At 49.9% G+C, this 20,315-nt stretch overlaps 1 protein-coding gene across 10 annotated transcripts in view; it reads right to left on the bottom strand.

The window, feature by feature from the left end:
* The window catches only part of NCAM1 (neural cell adhesion molecule 1), an 85,398-nt gene that overhangs the window by 21,942 nt on the left and 43,141 nt on the right, over positions 1 to 20,315 (bottom strand). For 3 of the 10 annotated variants that reach the window (XM_088177834.1, XM_088177838.1, XM_088177841.1), the window contains exons 4-15: positions 19,570 to 19,713; positions 18,758 to 18,895; positions 18,329 to 18,446; positions 17,542 to 17,711; positions 16,660 to 16,802; positions 12,883 to 12,912; positions 8,840 to 8,990; positions 8,188 to 8,372; positions 7,734 to 7,830; positions 6,942 to 7,112; positions 6,193 to 6,324; positions 5,234 to 5,248 (exon numbers count right to left, since the gene is read on the bottom strand). In XM_088177834.1, coding sequence (XP_088033960.1) covers positions 5,234 to 5,248; positions 6,193 to 6,324; positions 6,942 to 7,112; positions 7,734 to 7,830; positions 8,188 to 8,372; positions 8,840 to 8,990; positions 12,883 to 12,912; positions 16,660 to 16,802; positions 17,542 to 17,711; positions 18,329 to 18,446; positions 18,758 to 18,895; positions 19,570 to 19,713 — 1,494 coding nt within the window. The remainder of the gene's footprint in view (positions 1 to 5,233; positions 5,249 to 6,192; positions 6,325 to 6,941; positions 7,113 to 7,733; positions 7,831 to 8,187; positions 8,373 to 8,839; positions 8,991 to 12,882; positions 12,913 to 16,659; positions 16,803 to 17,541; positions 17,712 to 18,328; positions 18,447 to 18,757; positions 18,896 to 19,569; positions 19,714 to 20,315) is intronic. The other 7 variants (XM_088177835.1, XM_088177839.1, XM_088177842.1 and 4 more) reach the window with 3 other exon arrangements.

Raw genomic sequence — 20,315 nt, 5'->3', positions numbered from 1 at the left:
ACATCTCCCACGAGCTGATCCCACCGAGCCCAAAGCCCCAAAAGGCAGGGAGGAGAACCCTGCAGCCTCATTAATTCCCACCCGTGCCTCTGTGCAGCTCTCATTCCCTAATTGCTGCTGGTTCCATTGCCGGATCCCCCCGGGGGGAGCACAGATCACTCCCAGCAGCAGCAGGAATGAAATGATGCAGAGCTAGAGGAGCATCTGCCCCGTGCCACTGCCCTTTCCCCGCTGCTGAATTTCTCATTTTCACAGGCTGCAGCACAGCCCGGCATACAAATGTGGGCAGGATTTGCATAAACGGAGTGTACACACAAATCTGCTCCTGCTCAGAGCCTGAACTCAACGCAGGTGAAAAGGGAAATTCTCACCCTCCTCCTCCTCGCACATGTTTATCATTCATTAGCTCTTAGCATCTTTTCTGGGTAAAAAAAAAAAATCTTTTTTTTTTTTTTTTTTTAAAGAACAAAGTGTTCTGTAAAACATGAACCCAACGCTTTCCCTCCAAGGGAAGCTGTCTCCAGCCCACACACGAACAGCCACAAGGAGTCTCTGCCTGCTAAGGAATAAAGGATGATCAGACCCTGCCCAGCCCATCCTCCAAGGCTGATGGCAATGAAAAGGCCTCTTCAGCACCCCAGTGCATCAGGGATTGGGGTTTGCCACTTTAGAAATAAAAATCTGGCGCCTTAGAAATAAAAATTACTGCACAAGGAACACGCTGCTCGTGGCCACTGACAGGTAAAGGACATTTAAAGCCACCAAAATGGTGAAAGACCATGAAGCATGCCAGTAATAAATGCAGTATTAATGATAATTAATTATAAATTCCTTTGATTGGCCATACTCTCCTCTCCCTCCATCCCAACCCCCAAAATCATCCCACACTTCATGCTTTTAGTGCTTTCCATTCAGCAAACCATTCCTACAAACCTCAGGTAAATCCCTCCCTTACCTCACATTGCCACAAACACAATTATTATCACAAATCATGATTACAAATCACAATTAAGAGCACCCGGCTTTGCAGAGACCATCAGTTATTCAAAACACACACATGCAGCAGGGAAATCTGAATCTTCACTCAGGGGTTTTCCTCTCCCCTGACCACCCAGCCAACACAGGGGTCTGAACCAGTTCCCATCTCAGACACGGAGATTTTGGAAACATCAGGCTTTTTTTAAGGCAGGCAGGGTCCTGGGATCTCTCCTGCAGGACATTCTACCTCCTCACGGGCATCTTCTTCCAGCATCCAATAGCTCTGATTTTAACACGGATAATTTAAACTGTATCTCTCTATATTCAAAGCAAACAGAGCAAGGAGGGCAGCAAGAAAATTATTTAATCCACATCCCTTTGACAAAGGCAGCTTTAAAGCTAAAACGGGGAATGTGAAAGGAAAACATTCCTTTGGGAAAGGATAATTTTTTTGAAGGCGGGGGGGGTTTATTCCTCTTTCTCTCCCTCTCTGTCCTTTTTCCAAATCTTTTATTCCCATTTTGCAGCCCGTGCTGGGCAGAAGGAGGGCAGCAGTGGCACCATGCTGGGACCTGAACGTGCCAAGTGCACACACCAGGACAGGCAGCAGTGCCCAGGGCCAGGGAATTGCCGGATCCAGGGAATTGCCGGATCCAGGGCAGCAGCTCCCAGGTACTCACTCGGTGCCACGGAGCTCTGGGATGCAGAGGGAGCCGGGGCTGCCATGGAAACAAGGATGGACAGCACAGTCAGGGTGAGGCACTCCGGGCAATCAGGGGTGCAGTGCTTTTACTTGGCTAATTTCAGATTTTTTTTGGCTGATTTACATGCTTTTACTTTGCTAATTTCAGATTTTTTTTTTGTCTCATTTACGTGCTTTTACTTGGCTAATTTCAGATTTTTTTTTGCTAATTTACATGCTTTTAGTTTGCTAATTTCAGATTTTTTTGGCTGATCTACATGCTTTTAGTTTGCTAATTTCAGATTTTTTTTTTTTTTTGCTAATTTACCTGGTTAAATTGTTAGTGTATTTATTAGAAAATATGTTTTTTTGTGAGATAGGGTTAGGAGGAAGGTAAAGTAGGCTTAAACTTTAAAAGGTATAAAGGAAAACTTTATGGATAATTGAAACTAAAAGATAAAATAATAAGAATTAGAATAAAACGTTTAGAACACATTTCCTCTCCCCACACCTTCTTTTCTTTTAGACTGATAATGTATAGAAACAAATTAGTCAGTTGATTATCTCTAAATTAGTCTTTTTTCTAATTTACTTAGGGAATCTCTTTTGTCAGTTTTGAGACTTTTTAATAAGAAAACAGCTTTTTTGTGGCTTTAGTTTTTATGGATAATAGTTGCTTGGGAAATTTGTAATTGGGAGTTTGTGCACAAGCAGCACAACAAGGGGGAAGAGGCAGGGCTGGGGCTGCAGAAATCCTGTCCTGGCAGCCCCAGGGCACAGGGAATGCCCTGCCCTGAGCCTTTCTTCATCTTCTGAAGCCCCAAATCCCCATTTCTGCCTCCTCTTGGCCCCAGCCTGCCCATTAATGGAATATTTGGGAGTCCTGTGGGGGCAATTCCTGAGGAGAACGGAGCTCCTGCTTGTTCCCACCTCCCTGCACGACAGCCAGGAGCACGGGGAGAGGAGGAAAACAGGGCTAAGAACCCCAAAAAACGTGAACACCTCAGGAAATGAATGGGTTTGGAGAAAATCCTGCACACACGGTGCCAGCACTGCCAGGGCAGCAGGACAAGGAATGGCTTTGCTTCCCAAAATCCTGGCAAGATCCTGGCAGCAGGGACCCGAGCGGGGAGCTCTCTGTGAGCCCCCACAAAACCAAAAAAAAAAAGAATTCCCACCGCTGTGCCTCTGACAAAGGTAAACCAGACCCTGCAGAGCAGCTCCAGGGAGAGAGATTTTGGGGAGGAAAAAAAAAATAAAAATCCAGGGGAGCAGGAAAACATTGCAGGGGTGTTAGAGATGCAGAGCACTCGGGGAGGAGACCATGCAGAGCACACAGAAATCCCTCCTGCCATACTCACTGTCTGCTAAACGGGGCCCGGGGGCAGCAGAACTGGCTGAAGGAAGAGAAATCAGGTGAGAGAAAAAGGAGGGGAATCCTGGAAAATGCTGCCAAAAGCCAGGGGATGAGGAGGTTTGGAATGTGGGCGTGATTTCAGTGATGGTTTGTTGGCCTGGGGGGTTTGTGCACTGAGATATTTTGGGAGCAGCCCCGCACACGATCTCAGGGTTTGAAGCCAAAAATCTGAACGCTTTTGGTTCAAACTATCTCCCCCCCCAGGCCTTTGTTTGGCTTCAGATTTGTAAGGAAAAGGAAATGAAGAGAAGCAGCAAATGGTTAAAATGAAAATACAAAGCCAGGTCAACTCAGACACTCTCCCAACCTCCAGAATTCTCATCTGTGCCACTGTAATCCATAATTATCACTAATTACCTCATGGAGAGGCAGCCTAAGATAGACAGAAACTTCTTTTTCTTACTGAGGGAAATTAAATATATTAAAATGACTTCAGAATTATCCCAGCAGGCATTAAAAATTGTGTCAGGTTTTACATTCAGACAGAAACTTTAAAGAATAGGGCAAGGAAAACAAATGGCTTTGGTTAATCTGAGCTGTAAAATTCCTGAAACATCTCTGTGACCTTCAAATCACATTTGAGAGGACAAAAATCTTCCTGCTTGTGACTCTGCTCACAAAGAGGTGATTGGAATTCCAGCAGAGATGGAAAAAAAAGGCATTTTTGTGGTGCCATTTCCTCAGTCAGGATCCGAGCTGGATGATCCCAGCTGCCAAGCCTGGGAGGGCAGGATGGATTTGGAAATGAAAAATGGGTTCAAGGAGGAAGAAGTGGGACTCACCCCGCAGCTGGGGACACGGAGGGACTGACAGCCCATTGCCACATGAAAATTTTTAAAAAAATAATAATAAAAAAATCGTAAGATTCCAAAAGTTCTCCAGTCCAGAAGTGCTGGGATGCTCTGCAAAGCCACCTCACCTGTCCCCAGGTGATGGCCACACCTCTGGGGCTGCACCAGAGCTTTCCATGTTCTTTTTCCTCTCTCCTCAGCTGCCTTTTCCCCCTTTCCCTGCAGCACTGACGTGGATCCCAGCCCTGCTGTCCCTCTGCAGTTCCCGAGCCATTGCTGCTCCTGCAATGAACCATCCCACACTGCACCCATGTTCTGGGAATGCCTCCCTAACTCCAGCAATCTGCAGCCCTGCCTGTCCATCTGTCCATCCATCCTCCCCCTTCCTGCTCCAACAAATCCAAGCTTTTGCCCAGTGCAGTCTTGAAAGGGGAAACGGAGCGAGCGCGATTCAAAATTTGGGGTGAAAATAAAAATATTTTTTAAAATCTTCCCCTGTTTTCCACTTCAGGAATGTCCAAGAATGTGACAGCAGCTTCTTCCAGCTTGTCCTTGTGATCCTGGCAATAACAGCAGCTTCCCCACGAGGACGCAGGGATAAATGGAATCATGCTCAGTGGGATAAAGAGGTTTTTTTAGCTCCATTGATCAGTTTTGATTGGAAAGGCACGAAGCAATGGAGCCATCTCAATGTTTCACTCACAATTACACCAATCCATCCCATTCCTGACTCATTTTGCATGGGGAAGTGGGGAACATGCCATTATTTTTAAATTTAGTATGAGGTTCATTTATTTCTTCACACAATCTACACAAGTGCTGGAAGACTGTCCAGTGGTAAAAATCATTAATGAGAAGAGGGAAAAAAAAATTGAATGTTTTTTTTTCTTCAATTTTGTGCTTTCAAAATTGTGGAGATATTTAAAACTTTGAAGTTTTTGGTCGGCTCTGGTCTAAACCAGATCTGCAATTTAGCTGAACTGATTTCCCTGAATTATCTCAGTATCATTAAAATTGAACAATTTTTAATGGTTTCATAAATATGAAGCCTTCCACTACTCCACTCTGAGTCAACAAGCTAATTATTATTATTTATATTATTATTATTAGATAACCACTACATTAAATATTTCAACTGCATGCTGCAGAGCACAGACAAAGAGTTAACCCTAATTCTGTTCTAAAAAAGAGCAGAGTGGCTACTCCAGGGTCAGTGTTGTTAGGAAATGGACACTACCAGTTACTCCAATCCTAAAGCTCCTGAGAGGAAAAAGGCACTAAAAATTAAAAGCTGAAAGTTCTGGGTGTTAGAGGAACACTCTAAAAACACCAAGAGAGAGTGAAAGAAATGCAGAGAGAACTTACGTGGGTGAGGGATGCCTGCAGTTTATCCATGGATGGGACACAAAAACCAAATAAAAACACGGAGATAGACACACACACACAAAAAAAATAAATGTAGAAGATGAATAAATAAATAAATGAAGAGGAGATAAGAGAATATGGAGCTGGGAAATCACCATCCCAGGTGTGTCCTGCTCAGCAGGGACGGGCAGGTGACAAAGCTGAGCCTGGGCACAGCTCAGGGGGCTCCAGACATGCTTGGGATGGGCTGGGAACAGCAGAGAGAATTCCAGAAAGGGCTGGGAACAGCAGAGAGAATTCCAGAAAGGGCTGGGAACAGCAGCCCAGGGCTGAATGAGAGGGAATCCAGGGCAGGAGGAGAGGAAAGGACCACAGGAGAAGCAGCTCTTTGGGCACATCTCCCCTGCCCACTCCACTTTTTAATCCTTTTTCTCTCCTTCCCACCTCAAAGAGCTCCCTGGGACTGAATTCTTTCCTGGAACAGGAGCACAGTGCTGGGCCACAGCAGAGCAGAGCCTGAGGAATCCACGGGATCCCCTCCAGAGCTGCCATCAGAGCAGGATGTGCAGAACAGAGCAGCCCTCCCTCCCCTCACCTGCCAGCCCTGAGCTCAACACCTGCATGTGGGACACCGACCAGCCTGGTGACAGCGACATCACATCCCCTGCGACCAAAACCCTTCTCAGCTGCTTTTTCTCATTGAAATTCCCCCTCACACAGCCCCTTCTCTTCGGCAACACCGAGGCTGAACTGGAAACACCAACCACTGCAAACGGAACAACTCCTCTGCCTCCTCCCTTCAGAGACGATTTTTTTTCATTCTCAGCGAAATCCACTCCAACCCAAAACCACGGAGAAAACAGAGAGGCGTGTGAGAGAGAAGAGGGGAGATCCATGCATGGCAGAGGGGGCAGGAGAGGGGGCAGAGGGCACAGCAGCCTGGGCTGGGCTGTACTTACGAACTGGCTGCGTCTTGAACTCGGCGGGCACGCTGAGCTCCCCCACGCCCTTGCCATTGACTGCTGACAGCCTCACTGCATAGGTGGTCTCTGGCTTCAGCCCCGTGATGGTCACCATCCCCTCCACGTTGGCTGAGAGGGGAAAAAAAAAGAAAAAAAAGCAAAGAAAAGCTCAGGGTTCAAAGGAAGAAAGAAAGAAACTTTGTTTTTCCCCACGAAAGGAGAAAAGGGACGAATAAACCTGACTCTAGGTGGGATCACATCACTCCAGTGGGGAGCTAAAATAAGAATTTCAGCTCCACATGGGATTGGTGGTGGAAGATTCAGCTCTGGAGTGGAACTCTCCTTTTCACAGCCCTCCCCAAAGCAAAATTCTTTGGCTTTATTTGACTCCAAGATTGATTTTTTTGCAGCGGGCACTGCTATAGATCACTTCAACAAGACGGGTTTGCTGCTGGAATAGCAGAGTTTATTTTTCAGGGGTGACAGATGAGGGTTCAAAAACCTCCTGTGGGAAGCAGCAAGTGAAAACTATTATTCCAAGCACAGGGTTCTTCCCTTGCTCAGACACAGCTCAGAGCAAAGCTCATTTCCAGTTGAAAATTCCACAGCAAATGTTTAAAAACCTGTCTGGGGCCTCCAGCGTGAACCCTCCACCCTCCCTGGCTTTTCCCTACAGAAAAGTGAATTATTTTTTTGGTGCTGGTGGGGAAAGAACGAGGTGTTTGTGTTTTTTTTGTCTCTCCTACCTTCCTTGGCATCGTAGAGCCTGGTGTGCCAGTCCCCCTCGCCCAGGGCTCTCCACTCCGCCTTGTACCTGAGGATGGGCACCCCGCCCGTGGCCTCGGGCTCGTCGAACTCCACCTGGGCACTGCTGGAATAGGGCTCCACCCTGCCGATGGAGGGCGAGGACGGCGTGTCTGGGGACAAGGGACAGCAGCCAGTGAGACACAGCAGCTGGGGACAGAGCCTGGGGACAGCCAGCAGCTCCAGGCTTCGTGCAGCACACGACAAGGGTAGGGCTGGGGCTTGGAGAGTGTTTAGGCAGCTTTTAAAGATGTTAATTAGTGCACAGATCTTAATTTTGTCTCCTCTCCAAGAGGCTGGAGACTCCCGGTCCCTTCTCCAAAAGAAGAGAACCAGGGCAGGGCAGCAAAAGCATCCTGGGTGTCACTGTGTCCCCAGTGTCCCCCGCCCAGGGCACTGCAATGCAGAGCTCGAGCATTCCCGAATGTGCCTCTGGGGCAGCCCTGGAGCCCTCCAGGGGCTGGCACAGCTCTGAGGTTTTGGATCCTGCAGTGCAGCTGCTGCCAGGTGCTCACCTGGGGTGCACAAACCGAAGAGCAGAGCTCTGACAAAGTGAGCACGGAAAAGAACAAGAGCCTTGAGAAAGGAGGGAACAGAGATGCTGAGCAGCTCCCAGCCAGCAGGAAATCCATGAACGGCCTCTCTGGAGGCACCAGGTGCTCTCCTGCTACCCCAGCAGCACAAAGGAGCAAAGCAGGGCCCCTGTGTCCCCTGGTGCCACCCTGCCTGCTCACCTGCCTGCACCAGGATGAACTCGGAGGACTCCTGCCCGATGCGGTTCACAGCCGTGCAGTTGTAGTTCCCAAAGTCATTCTCCGAGTCCGGGGTCACCTGCGGGGGCAAGGAAGGCTCAGGCTGGGATCACAGAACCCTTTTCACTCTGCCAAGGCACCCTGAATTTAGCTGGGGAGAAGCTGCAAGCAAATCCAGCTGTTTGTGCTCCCAGGGCTGTGCATGGGCAGAGAACTGCAGTGGGCAAAGAGCAGAGGCAAGCAGGGGCTGTGTCTTCTGTTACCCGATTTTCTTTATCTTCCATTTCCTTGTTTCCTTTATCCTCTACGACCTGGTTTTGTCAAGAGTTTACATCCTATAAACACCACCCCAACTTCATTTCTACCGAGAGGACAAGACAGAATTCCTTCAGCACCAATTATTTGATGTCACTGAGCCCTCCTGGCCCTTGCTCACCTCCAGGTAACTTGCTGAGGGCGTGTTGTAGATCTTGATGTTGCTGTAGTTGGAGCTGGGGAGGAGCTGCCCATCCCGGAACCAGGAGATGACAGCACTGGGGTAGGCAAACACCTCGCAGGTGATGTTCACCTGGTTTCCTTCCCAGGTGTACACGGCCACGGGGCCCTGGAGCTTGGGGGCATCTGAAAGACACATTTGGGAAGGCAATTGGAGCCAGGCAAGCCCCCAGAGCAGCCTCACTGCAAGGATCCCTTTTGGCTGGAGCCCACCTGAATGCAGGAAAGGGAATCTAATATCGGACATGGGAACTGTCCTCTGTCCAGGGGGGTGGGGATGGCTTCTGCTGAAGGGCACGAGGAGAAAACCTGCTCAGCCCCAGAGCTGCTCCTGTGCAGCGTGGGAGGAGCAGGCAGAGGATGGACCTGGGAGATGATGCCACTAAAGGTGTTCTAGGGGAGAACTCGGACTCCAAACAAAAGGAGTGCAGCACATCCGTGGTGAGGTGCAAAGAGCCAGGCACAGAGAACACCCCAAACTCGCTCACCCCAGCTGCCTCCACACCCTCCCCTTCAGCCCCACACCCATCCCGGGCCACGGGGAGGGAAGAGGGAAGGAGCCGGCCCCGGGAACGGCTCCCCAGGGCACTCACACTGCACTTCCAGGTACATGGCCTGCGAGTCCTGGCCGATGGTGTTGCTGGCCGTGCACACGTACTCGCCCGCGTCCGTGTACTGGATGTCCTTGAGGGTGAGCGAGGAGACGCGAGCGTGGCTGCGCACCACGATCCGCCCGTCCAGCGTCTGCACAGAGCACAGCACGGTCACAGCCCGGCCCTGGGCCAGCACACGGGTGGCACAGCCCCTGCCCCGCCGCCCCTGCCTCGGCGGGAGCCCCCTCACCTGAGCGCAGGTGATGCCCCGGCACGCAGGGCTGGCTGCGGCGCCTCAGAGCGCTCGGGGCAAGGGGAAAACGTGACAGGGAGGACCCAAAGTAGCAGCTGCTATGTGAGAACAAAGTCGAGCTTCTCCCCAGAACGGGAGCTGCAGAGATCCAGCTCTGGTTAAAGAGTTTGGCCAGCATGCAAAGAGGAAAACGAAAAAAAAAAAAAAAAAAAAAAAAAGGAAACCTCCCCAACAGCTTCCACTCAGAATCCAGCCCTTCCTGTCCTCTCAGCAATACTGGTTTTATCTCAGTAACTGGTTTTATCCCAGTCCTCTCAGCAGTACTGGTTTTATCCCAGTAATTCTGGTTTTATCCCAGTCCTCTCAGCAGTACTGGTTTTATCCCAGTGTCCCTGCAATGGTTAAGGAAGAACAGATCCAGAGCTCAGAGCTGAACCAGGCAAAAAGGAAGCTCAGAGCTTTCACCTGAACGTGGCACACCGAGAGTGGGAAGTGCAGTGAAAAGGGCAAGAAAATCTCCAGAGACAGCCCCGCCTGGAGAAAATTCCAGAACCATTTCCCACACTCGAGGGAGTGTGGGGATGCACTGACAGAGAGAAGCAAGGAATGTAAAACCCACGGGGATTGCCAAGGCACTGCACCCACCCAGCCACCCCAGCCCACCCGCATTTCCTCTCCAGTTTGTCACCAAAGCCGCCCTAATCCATGAAAACACGAAGCCATGGGCTCCTCTCTCCCTCCTGGTGCTTCTGCCTCAGCTCCCTGCTCTCGTTCCTGATTTTGCAGCACAAACACGAGGGAGTCAATTTGGCACCCTCGTGGCTGTGCCTGCTGCTGCATCCTGCCACTCTCCAGGAGCATCTGTTTTCTTGGAAGGTACAGGACAAGTGCTGATAAATGAGTAAAACCCTGAGGATTTCCAACAGCCAAGTGCACAAAAAACCATCTCTGCTATCTCAGGTGCCAGACCTCTGGGCCTGAAGCCTCTCTCTGTGCTGAGAGAAAGTCTCAGGCCCCGAGGCTGACAAAGTTTCCACAAATAAATGTCTTTTGTCACTTCAGTTAGTGCCAGTATCAGTCCATGGGCACCAGGCCAGTTTCAAATGCACAAAAATAGAGTTTTCTGATGACACACAAACAACTATGTGTATTTTCCTCCTCTCTTCTTCCCTGCTGCAATCCCTGGCCAGTGCCATGAGCTCCAAACTCCATCCCCCTCTGCTGGGAACAGTCATTCCATGGGCACGTGGTGCTCTGGGCATCCTTTCCTAGAAGCTCCTGTGGTATCACACCACCAAAATCTGCTTTTACCTCACTCCCCTGGCTGAGTGCTCTGCTCTCCTTTTGTCTGGCTTTCCACTCCCCTCCAAACCCCAGCTCACTTCCAGCAGCGTCCATGGGTGCCAGGATTTCAGATCTGGGGGAATATTCTCAATATTCGTCTCTGTGACCTCCCCAGGAGAGTGTAAGGGACGGGACAGCAGTGCAGGATCACCACAGGTGATTCCAGAAAAGGCACCTGCACACCCAAATGTCTCCTGCCTTTCTCCCCCACTTCCTCAAGGTGCAACACCAAGGAGAGTCAGGAAATCGTGGCCAGTGATGATTTCATGAGCAGTGCAACTGATTCTGAAGATGAAGCTCTGGTTTTTTTAATGCAAAAAGGCATAAAGGAAGAAAAAGAGAGATCAGGAAAAACACTCTAAGGAAGAAAGCACATCACAAATTTTCTCTCTCCCTGCTGCAGCCCAGCAGGTGTTCTGGCTATTGGAGACAGGACAGGCAGGAATTTGGGAGCCAGATGTTGACATCTGTAACCCTTTTACTCAATCTCCCTGATTGCAAGGATCTGGGCTAACAAAATGCTGGGGAGAGCAGCTCAGGGCAGTGAATGACTCCTCAGAACAGAGCAGGATGTTCCCTATATTGCCAATTATTGCCATTTTTCCTGAGCTAATGCAGGTGCTGTCCCCCGAATTGTGGCCATGCCCTGGGGCACAGCCACTGTGATCACAGCTGGGCAAGAGCTCAGCAGCTCAGGCCCAAATAAAATGCATTTATTCCCCTTCCCTTCACCTTCTGGAGCTCTCAGGCCTGTCCCAAACAAGCACCCAGGAATAATTCTGCACAGTCCTGTCTCCTCCTCACCCACTGCCCACATCCTCCCAACCCCATGAAAATCCTGGCCCGGGCAGGAATTCCACTGAAGGAACATGAGGGGTCTCTCCCTGCTCTGTGCTTGCAGTGCACTGTTTGATATTTATATTTATGTTTATATTTATATTTATATTTATATTTAACTAAATCTTCCTAAGGCTGCACCCATTCCCAGTTACCAGCTCTGGGTGTGACTGAGGGTACCCCAAGAGGCTGCCAGGACTGATTTCACCCCCTCACCCCAAATTCCTTTAGTGAAAGTGAAATACTTAATGCCAAACATTCCCTGACCTTCATCCTGCTGCTGGAATCCACTGCTAAAAGCTCCCAAGCAACTTTAAAGCAATTTAAAAGCAATTTTAGAGAGATATCCTGCACCCCACTGGGGTATTTTAAGACACAGAGACAGTAAGAAATTTAGAGACAGCAAACTTAATAGTATTAGTGCTTGTATTAATCAAAAGCTGGAGAGAGAGAGCACAGAGGAAAACTGGGGGCAGGGAGGGGACAGCTGTGACAGGAATTCCTGTGAGTCCTGGAGAGATGCAGCCACTCAAATTCCAAATTCTCCAATGCAAACTGCCCTGAGCATCTGATGCCTCCACCTGCCACAATCCAACAGATTATTCTGCAGGAAGAATGGGCAGGATCTCCTCAGCCCCCCCATGGAACACAGCTGGGTGGTGCTCAAGTTCCAGCTTCACTTTGCTCAGTCTCTGGGATTTAAGATGGCTTTAAAATAATTTAGGGAAATCAGGGCCTCCACAAAGTTGATCCTAAAAATACAAATCCAAGTCACCCAGTTCTGACAGCTCATTTTGTTCTCTACCTGACCCCTGTTATTTGCTTGGGAACTTTCCTTCTGGTCCATTTTGAAGCAAGAGTGCTACAAATCAGCTGCATTATTATCATTATTATCATTGTTATTATTATTATTATTATTATTATTGAAGCACAGCACTGAATGTGAAATAAAATCAAACCCCATTTGCACCAACCCCAGTCCCTGCATTATCCCACCTCCCCCTCACTGACCCTTGCAGATCAAAGACAAATAAAAATAATTGAGCAATCTGGAGCATTTTCTGGAGAAATGCCCCTTGTGAAAGGTTTCTCTGCATTGACTTGGAAATGGAACATGATGCAGTTGTCCTTTAAAGAGAAGGTCAAACTGCCAGGGTGCCATGAGCAAACAGGTGAGTTGGCTGGAGCAGAGGAGGCTTTCCTGGGGAAAAATGCTTTTCCCAAAATACAGGTTGGTGTTAATTCTTCCCTCTCTGAAAGAGAGGATGATTCACTCTGGCAGCATAGGAAAAAATGGTGAAAACAGCATTTGACATTTGCTCTTAATTTTAATCACCTTTTCTTTAATTTTGAAGTGAGTTCCTCACTCCCAACACAGCTACTTTGCTCATCCAAAAAAAAAAAAAAAAAAAAAAAAAAAAGCATCACTACATGCCAAGCAATTTCTACCTCTAGAAGCTGCTTCTTTTATGTACTGGTATTTAACCGGGTCAGATTAATGCTCGTTTAGTTGGTTACTGCACTAGAGATTGGTTAATCTGTGATGCTTAGAAGAGAAACCAAAAACCAACAACCTAAGGAGTTTGCTAAAGGTCTGGTAATCTTATACCTCTTGTTTCTCGGGCCGGGTCCACGAAGCCTGGAGAGAACAGATATAGAACACAACAACAACAACAGAAAAAAAGCAATAAAAGTTTATCAAAGGTTGCTTTCAGGTACCAGTGTTTGCAGCACATTGAGCTGTGTGCACATGCAGGCTCCAAGCTGTACAGCTCCTGTGTGAGGGTGGGATCACAGCTTCCCTTCCCCATCAGCTGAGCTTGGCATTCACCATTCCACAGCCTCTAAATCGGCCTTTAAATGCCTAAACAAAGGCTGATGGCACCTCAAGACTGATTTATGACGTATCAGTGACTGTTTCCTTTGTCACAGCTCACCTTTCCTACAGCCAGTGCTCAGGAGTGACTCTGCCCACTGAACTGCAGAGTACAGACCTGGTGCCGTGCCCCTGGTCTGTCTGCCACCCCACCCCAATTAATTAACGCTGATTAAAGTGCTCGTCATGCATTTGGAGCCCTGGTCCCATGCAGGCTGTGCCCCAGGGCTGCAGAGGAGCCCCCAGCTCCAGCTCCCAGTGGTCAGGGATGGCAGCACCCGGCCCTGCTGGGCTGGGGACAGCCCCACAGCAGTGAAACATGCCCACACCTGGCATCAAAGCAAATATTTCCCACTCAGAGAAAGCCACCAGCAGCAGGGACCACGTTCCTGTGCCTCACAAGGAGCCAATTTGCTGCTTTCCATTTCCCCCCCCCCGGAACTGACACTTCAGGAATCTCCTGGTCTCTGTTATTTCCATTGATCCCCTTGAGTCGAGGAGTCAAAAATCACCTGCTAACACGAGAGCCAGGATGGCATCGCTGGCCGGGAGGCACAGTGACACTGTGGGGATGTCACAGCACACACGAGTGACAGGGATGGAGATGGAGGCTCGGGGAATGAGAACCAAGAACAGAGCTCTGCTGCCACGGGGCTCGCAGGGAACGCTGTGAGACTGAAAGAGCAACAGATGGGACACACAGCCTCGCCTGACAACGCCTCTGAGCAAAGCAAATGGTTCGGCTGGGACTGGAAACCTGAGCTGGAGCTCACCGAGCCCTGCAGGGGCTGGGACACCCCCAAGACCTGCCCATTCCTGGTGGATGTGCACAGGGTGCCTGAAAGCTGAACAATAATCCAGAATAATCCCTTGTTCAGTCCCAGTTATGTCCAGGGACCTCCCTTGTGAGTCCCCTGCCACTCCTGCTCTCTGCAGTGTCAGCACAGGGGACACTTTATATCCCTGGTGTCAACCTAAAGGAAGATGAAGGAGGAGAAAATCCCATTCCCAAAGCCTCAGAATTTGCTGTTTCCCTGCAATGGCCCTCGGGAGGGTGGGGAAAGAGGCAGAGGCACCTTCCCCATCCCAGACAATTCCAGACTGACTCTTCCTCACTGACACAGACCAGCCCCGTGCAGGGAATGAGGGGGGAATCCAAAGCCTGGTGCACCCCCAGATTCCTCAGTCATTAAAACTCACCCATTTGCTTTGGCTGCCAACAACACAGAGCTGGGAGAGGCTGCTGGGCAGCAACAGCAACCCAGAAAACGAGAGGAAGGATGGACTGGGCTGATTCACCTGGGACAGACACCTGGAATGGAGCCAAGCAGCTCAGATGCAGGCAGAAATCTGCATTTTCCTGCCTGAGGAACAGAGAGCCTTGAGGGGCAGCCCTGGGGGGAAAAGCCCAGTGCCAGCACAGGGTTAAACCGTGCCTGGGAGGCAGCAGGGAGAAATCAGAGCTGATCCCTTGCTCTGCTCTTTGACTCTTTGGGGAGAAGATGCTCCCTTTGTTCGTGCCCTCCGGGCAGTGGTGAGGGGCTGCAGATGTTCCCCTCCTGCCGGGTGACAAACCCAGCAATGTCCCCACTCCATGCAAGGGTGGCCGGGCACTCAGAGACTGGGACACCCCCAAAAATCTGCCAGGAGAAACAGCTGAACTAAAACTTCCTTTTTCTTCGGGGGTTTGGGTAGGTTTTCCAGAATGTTATGGGAGTTAAGGCATCTCTACATCTCTGAAATTCTACACTGAGGGATGATTACAAGAGCAAACATGAAGCAAGAGAGAAGCATCCAAGTAGCTGGATAATAGAAATATTCAAAAGTAGGCTTGATAATCCTTAAAATAGCACTGTTTGTCCTGCATCAAACACCATCCTCTCCCCTGTGCTGTCCCAGAGAAAGAAAGTGGAGAATGAACTGAATATATGCACTTGTAACAGAATATTTAATAGAATTAAATATTCCAATAGAATTTGTAGTAGAATATTTACAGAGCTATTCTGACCTCAGGATTTTCTGGACATCTGAAACGTTCACCTCAACTTAAGAGCACAAGAGAGAGAATGAGAAAAGTACAAGACAAACCAAAACAAAATGCACACACATACACACAAAATAATCCAGCCTAGAAAGTGCATGGGATATGATAAAATAATGTTTGCCCTGAAGGTTTGAACCAGCCCATGAACTCATGGCAGCACCTCAAACCTTGGCTTTTCCCCCATCTGAAAGTGTCAGAGTATGAACATTTCCCTTGCTACTGATCACCAACCTGAGAGCATCAAGCAGAGTCTCAAAAATCAGCAAAAATTAGTTAGCAGTTTTGCCACTGAGCTCTTGATGGTCTGACTGGGCTCTGGGGGAGGCTCTTCCAGCACTTGGTTTAGATTTTACATTCTCCTCCCTGCCCAGGCTCTGCCCATGGCTGAGATCCAAACTCCTGAGCAGCACTGGAGCCCTTGGCACCTCCCAGGGCTCTCCTAACAGACACAAACCCTTGAATAAATAACCTCCAATCCTGCCCAAACAGGTCCCCCAGTCAGGCTGCAGCTCCTGCAGGCACTGGAAACCTCTCCCTGAACATTGCAGGGATTCACAGCAGCCCTGGGATCCGAAAGATGCTAAGAAAGAACTGAAGCTGGAAAACTTTGGCACCCTGATTAATAAAGTTACACATGAACAACGTGGGGAGGGGCTGACGTCATGGGGGCAATTAAAAAAGCTCATTTAGGAGCTGCACTGCAGGACAGCAGCTGTGGGGACAAGTGACAGTGGACACCTCTGTTGCTGCAGGACTTTCAGAGTGTCACCTGCTGCCTCCACACTGAGCCAGAACCTCTGGCATGGCCAAGGCAGCTGAGCCCTGAAGCATCCTCTTATTAGGAGGTTATTAATTAGCAACAACTCCTCGCTCTTACTTCTGTCTTGGCATTCTCTGGCTCCAAATTCTGCCTCCTGATCATTTATGAAACATCTCCAGCACAGCACACATCCTAACCTCGACTAATTAAAGGAGCTGTCATCAATAACAACACCAGCACTCTTCTTTTTCAAGAAGGAAAAAAAACTGCTAATTATTTTTGCCTTTTAAGAACAAAATGGTATTGATGGCATCAACAAAACAGGTGAGCACAAAAGGCAGCCAGGCTTTTGTGCTTCAGGGATGTGCAGTGTCAGAGGAGGAGGAGGAATGAACAGGCTCATTTTGGATCCTGGAGAGGGATGGACAGCTCTGGCCTCAGGCTGCTCATTCCCACCTGCCAGAAGCTTCCTGCAACTGTAGGAACTCCTCTGGAGAGGGTTCAGGGTCTCTGCAATTTAATTCTCCCCGCAGTGAGTGCAGCAGGAATTACAGAATGTCTCCCCAGCTGTCCCAAGCCGAGGTGGCTCTTCACAGAAGGGACAGCGGGACCTCCACGTGCATCCACATGCAATTCCAGGCCAGGCACAGGCAGGGACGAGCTGTGCTGACCCCACCACCCCGGGGGGCCCCGGGAAGGGCTGTACCTTCTCCTCATTGCTGATGTTCCTCGTGGAGGTTCTCCAGGTGATGGAGGGGATGGGGTCCCCCGAGGCCTCGCAGGTCAGCGTGATCTGATCCTCCAGCTCCATGGCTGTCTTGTTCTCCACGTAGGTGATTTTGGGTTTGGCTGAGGAGGAGGAGAAGAAAAAGGAATTCTTGCTCAGGTGGGGCTCAGGGTGAAGCCTGTCTGGCACCAGCAGTACTGGGGAGAACTGGGACCATTAATGCCAGAGGGGGAAGGAACAGAGTGACTTTTACAAGAAGTAAAAGATCTCAAAATCCTCTCCTGCTCATTCCCACAGCTGAGGCTCCTGAGAGAGGACCCATTTAGGAATGCACAAATGCTCAGCTCCCTCTTCCACCTCCCTGGCCCAAACCAGCCCTTTGCTAAGCAGCTTTGTCAGGGGGCTGCACACCAGGAAGGGAGAATCCCATATTCCTGAATATTTCCAGATTCCTGGGAGGCAGGAAAGCTCCTGAAAAAAATATATTTGCCTTCACAAAAGAGCTGTAGGTTTGCTGATAAATGAAATTGGATATTGAAAGATGAAAGAAGCAATGGGGGAAAACCATGAATTCCATAAGAATTAAAACTTAAAAGGGAGGGTTGTACATGAGAGGGGAATCTCAGGTATCAGGGGTTCTGGGAACTCTGTGCCTCTCAAGTACCTCAGCCAATGGGGAAAGGGAGAGGGAAATTGGGATAAAAAGAGGGAAAAAAAAATTCGAGAGACCCCAGGGGAATGCCCCATGGCCTCTCCCTTTATTGGAATAAAATAACTTAATTGCAATAAAGGAGCAGGACTCCTCTGCCTCCTCTTTGCACATAAACCCCTGGTGTTTGTGGGTGATTTCCTGGCAGTTACCAAAGACTTTGAGGTGGATGGTGGCATCAGCCTCGCCAGCCTTGTTCTCAGCAATGCAGATGTACTCGGCCTCGTCAGCCTTGTCCACGTGCCGGATGAGCAGCTCGGAGCCATCGGAGCTCAGGCTGTACTTGTCCTCATCCTCCAGCTCCTCCACGGGCTCCCCATCCCTGGGGACACAGAGCACACCATCCCAGGCTGCTTCATGCAGTTGTTGCATCCCACTTATTGCTCTCCCCAGGGCTCCAGAGCTCGGCTTTTCCCTATTCCCCTATTCCCAACCTTTCCTGGCTCTTGGCAGCTGAAGCTCTCACCTCCTGGCACACCACAGAGCTGTAACCCCACCAAAGGTGGCTTCTTGCACACCAAGGCACCACTCCAAGCTGCCATCAGCTTTTCCACGTTAATTTGTGCTCTTAATTTTCACCAGAGGCTGCAGAATTCCAACAGCAGCGTCCCTGGAGAGTGAATCTGCCTGCCAGGGAAATGCTGGGAGGGGACACACTGGCCTGGCTGAACTCTGGGGAGCACTGAAGGAACTCCTTGGTCTGCTTTTCTTTATTAAACTGTTTTATCTCAACCAAGAGGATTTTCACCCTCCCTGGCTGGGCTCTGTGCTCCCTGCCCAACCCACAGCAGGAGGTGACTGCAGCCCCACGGTGAGGCCATTCTTGTGAGAAAAACCAACTCATCCCAGCCATTACATTCCCTTCCCTCCTCCAGCCTGGCTCTCCAGGCTTGGGGGGATCCAGCCCAGCCCAGCAGGACCCTGCACACGGCATCTTACTTTGTCCAGGTCACGGTGGGCTCGGGAAAGCCATCGGCATCACAGGCCAGGGTGACAGACTGGCTGAGGTTGGCAGTGGCATTCATGGTGCTCTGCCTGGCACGCACCGAGGGAGGCACTGCAAGAGGAGAAAGCCACTTAATCAACGGGCTTGAGGCATGTCCAGAGTCACCAGCACAGGGGACAAAGGGCAGCGGGTGGGGAGACACAGAAAAGCTCAGGGTGGTGGCCAAAACCACTGGTGAGTGCCACCAGGCTCAGCTCCTCTCTCTTAGCTCCAGGTTTCTCGATGTGTTTTATCCTGTGAACACCTGACAAACACTCACTGCACTCCGTGGACATTTTTATGGGGCACGGCAGAGGAAGAGGATGGTGAGAATGTGAGGCAGCACCTGGGCTGAGGTGCTGCTCTGAGCCCCAGCCCCTCACCGTTCACGATGACCTGGATGTCTTTGAAGTTGATCTCCCCGCGGGCCAGGATCCTCCCCTCACACCTGTAGGTGCCCTCATCCGTCTTCTTGATGCCCCTGATCTGCAGGTAGTTGTTGGACAGGACGATGAACCGCACTGCAAAGCACAAAAGGAACACGAGCTCACTCCTCTTCTCCTCTCCTCGCCCCTTCTGGGCTTGGGGGAATAAAATCTCCCTCCCCACCATGAAACGGAGCTGGATGTGCTTCTGCCAAGGAAGAAACGTGTGTGGAGAGCAGCCAGCTGCTGCTGCTGTGGGGGCTCGGGGAGATGAACACATCAATGCTCCCACAGACTCCTTTCCACTGAGCAGTCTGGGATTTATCCCTGCTGCCCAAGAGCTCCAGCCTCACCTGTGTGCCAGGTGTGGCAAACCTGCTCAGCTGCAGTCAGGGCCTCTGCCAGCCCCTCTGGACACGGCTGTCTGGAGCACTTGGGAAGAAAAGCAAAAGTTCCTGCAAGGAGCTTCCAGCCCCTTTTCCTCTCAAAGGCTGGAGGGTGTCACAACATCGAGCTTTTCTGTCTGATGGCACTTCTCTCATCTGTGTTTTCTTTTCCCCAGCATTCCCTGACAGATTCCAGTTCCAAAGCCTGATGGCCATTTCTGTGGGAACATCACTGACCTGCCACTGGCACACCACAGCAGCCGGGATAACTAAATTCACATCCCATGTGCCAGGCACAAACTGCTTCTCGTGGTGCCCACCAGCACTGTGTGTGTCAGGGGAAAGGACATCTGACCCCAGAATGGACAAAAGCCAAGCCCTTACCATCCTTTTTTAGGATGACATCCCTGCCTTTGTGCTTCCAGATGATGGTGGGGGGCAGTGAGCTGACCACGTCACACACGATCACAGCATCGTCCCCCTCCTTGAATTCCTGAGGGGTGGGAGCGTTCTTGAACATCAGCTTTTCTGGAAACAAGGAAAGGACAAGGTCACTGCAGCTTTCCAGCACACCTGGAGCTGTGCTCCTGCCTCCAGCCTGAGGGAAACAGGGAAACCCCCAAATCCCCAGGAATCTCCTTGTTCCCAGGGGAGGACAAAGGTCTGAGTGAAAGCCTACCATAACTACTGACATCACCATATTCATGTTACTATTCTCCAGTCACAAAAGGTTAGTGGGTTAAGCTTAAGCTAGAAGTTGTTTTTCACTTTTCTTGTAGTGGAAAATGTTGAAATCTTTCTCTCTACTTGCAACATTGGCTTTCTTGTTCGCCTGTGAAAATCTTTTTGCTTGGTAAAAACATCTTTTGTTTGAGGTGGATTTATCTTTTGCTCTGAGCCATAAAAACCCCTTCAACTCATTGCACTCTTTGCTTTCTAGTTCCCCAGTCAGACTGGCTCAGCAATTCTTTTCTTCTACATCAAAACTCGCTCTCATTTCTATTCCTTCTTCAGACTCTACATTCAAAGATCTTTCTGTTACACAATCATATCTGTGAGACCTTCCTGTCAAACCCTTCTCCTCCCCAGCACTCCTCCTTCCCCTGGGAAGGTAACAGACCCTGCCCCAT

Source organism: Sturnus vulgaris, chromosome 23 (assembly GCF_052056855.1).
Source record: "Sturnus vulgaris isolate bStuVul1 chromosome 23, bStuVul1.hap1, whole genome shotgun sequence".
NCBI classification, from domain to species: domain Eukaryota; kingdom Metazoa; phylum Chordata; class Aves; order Passeriformes; family Sturnidae; genus Sturnus; species Sturnus vulgaris.
Note: the sequence above shows the minus strand (reverse complement) of the source record. Positions and strands in the feature narration are given on the sequence as shown.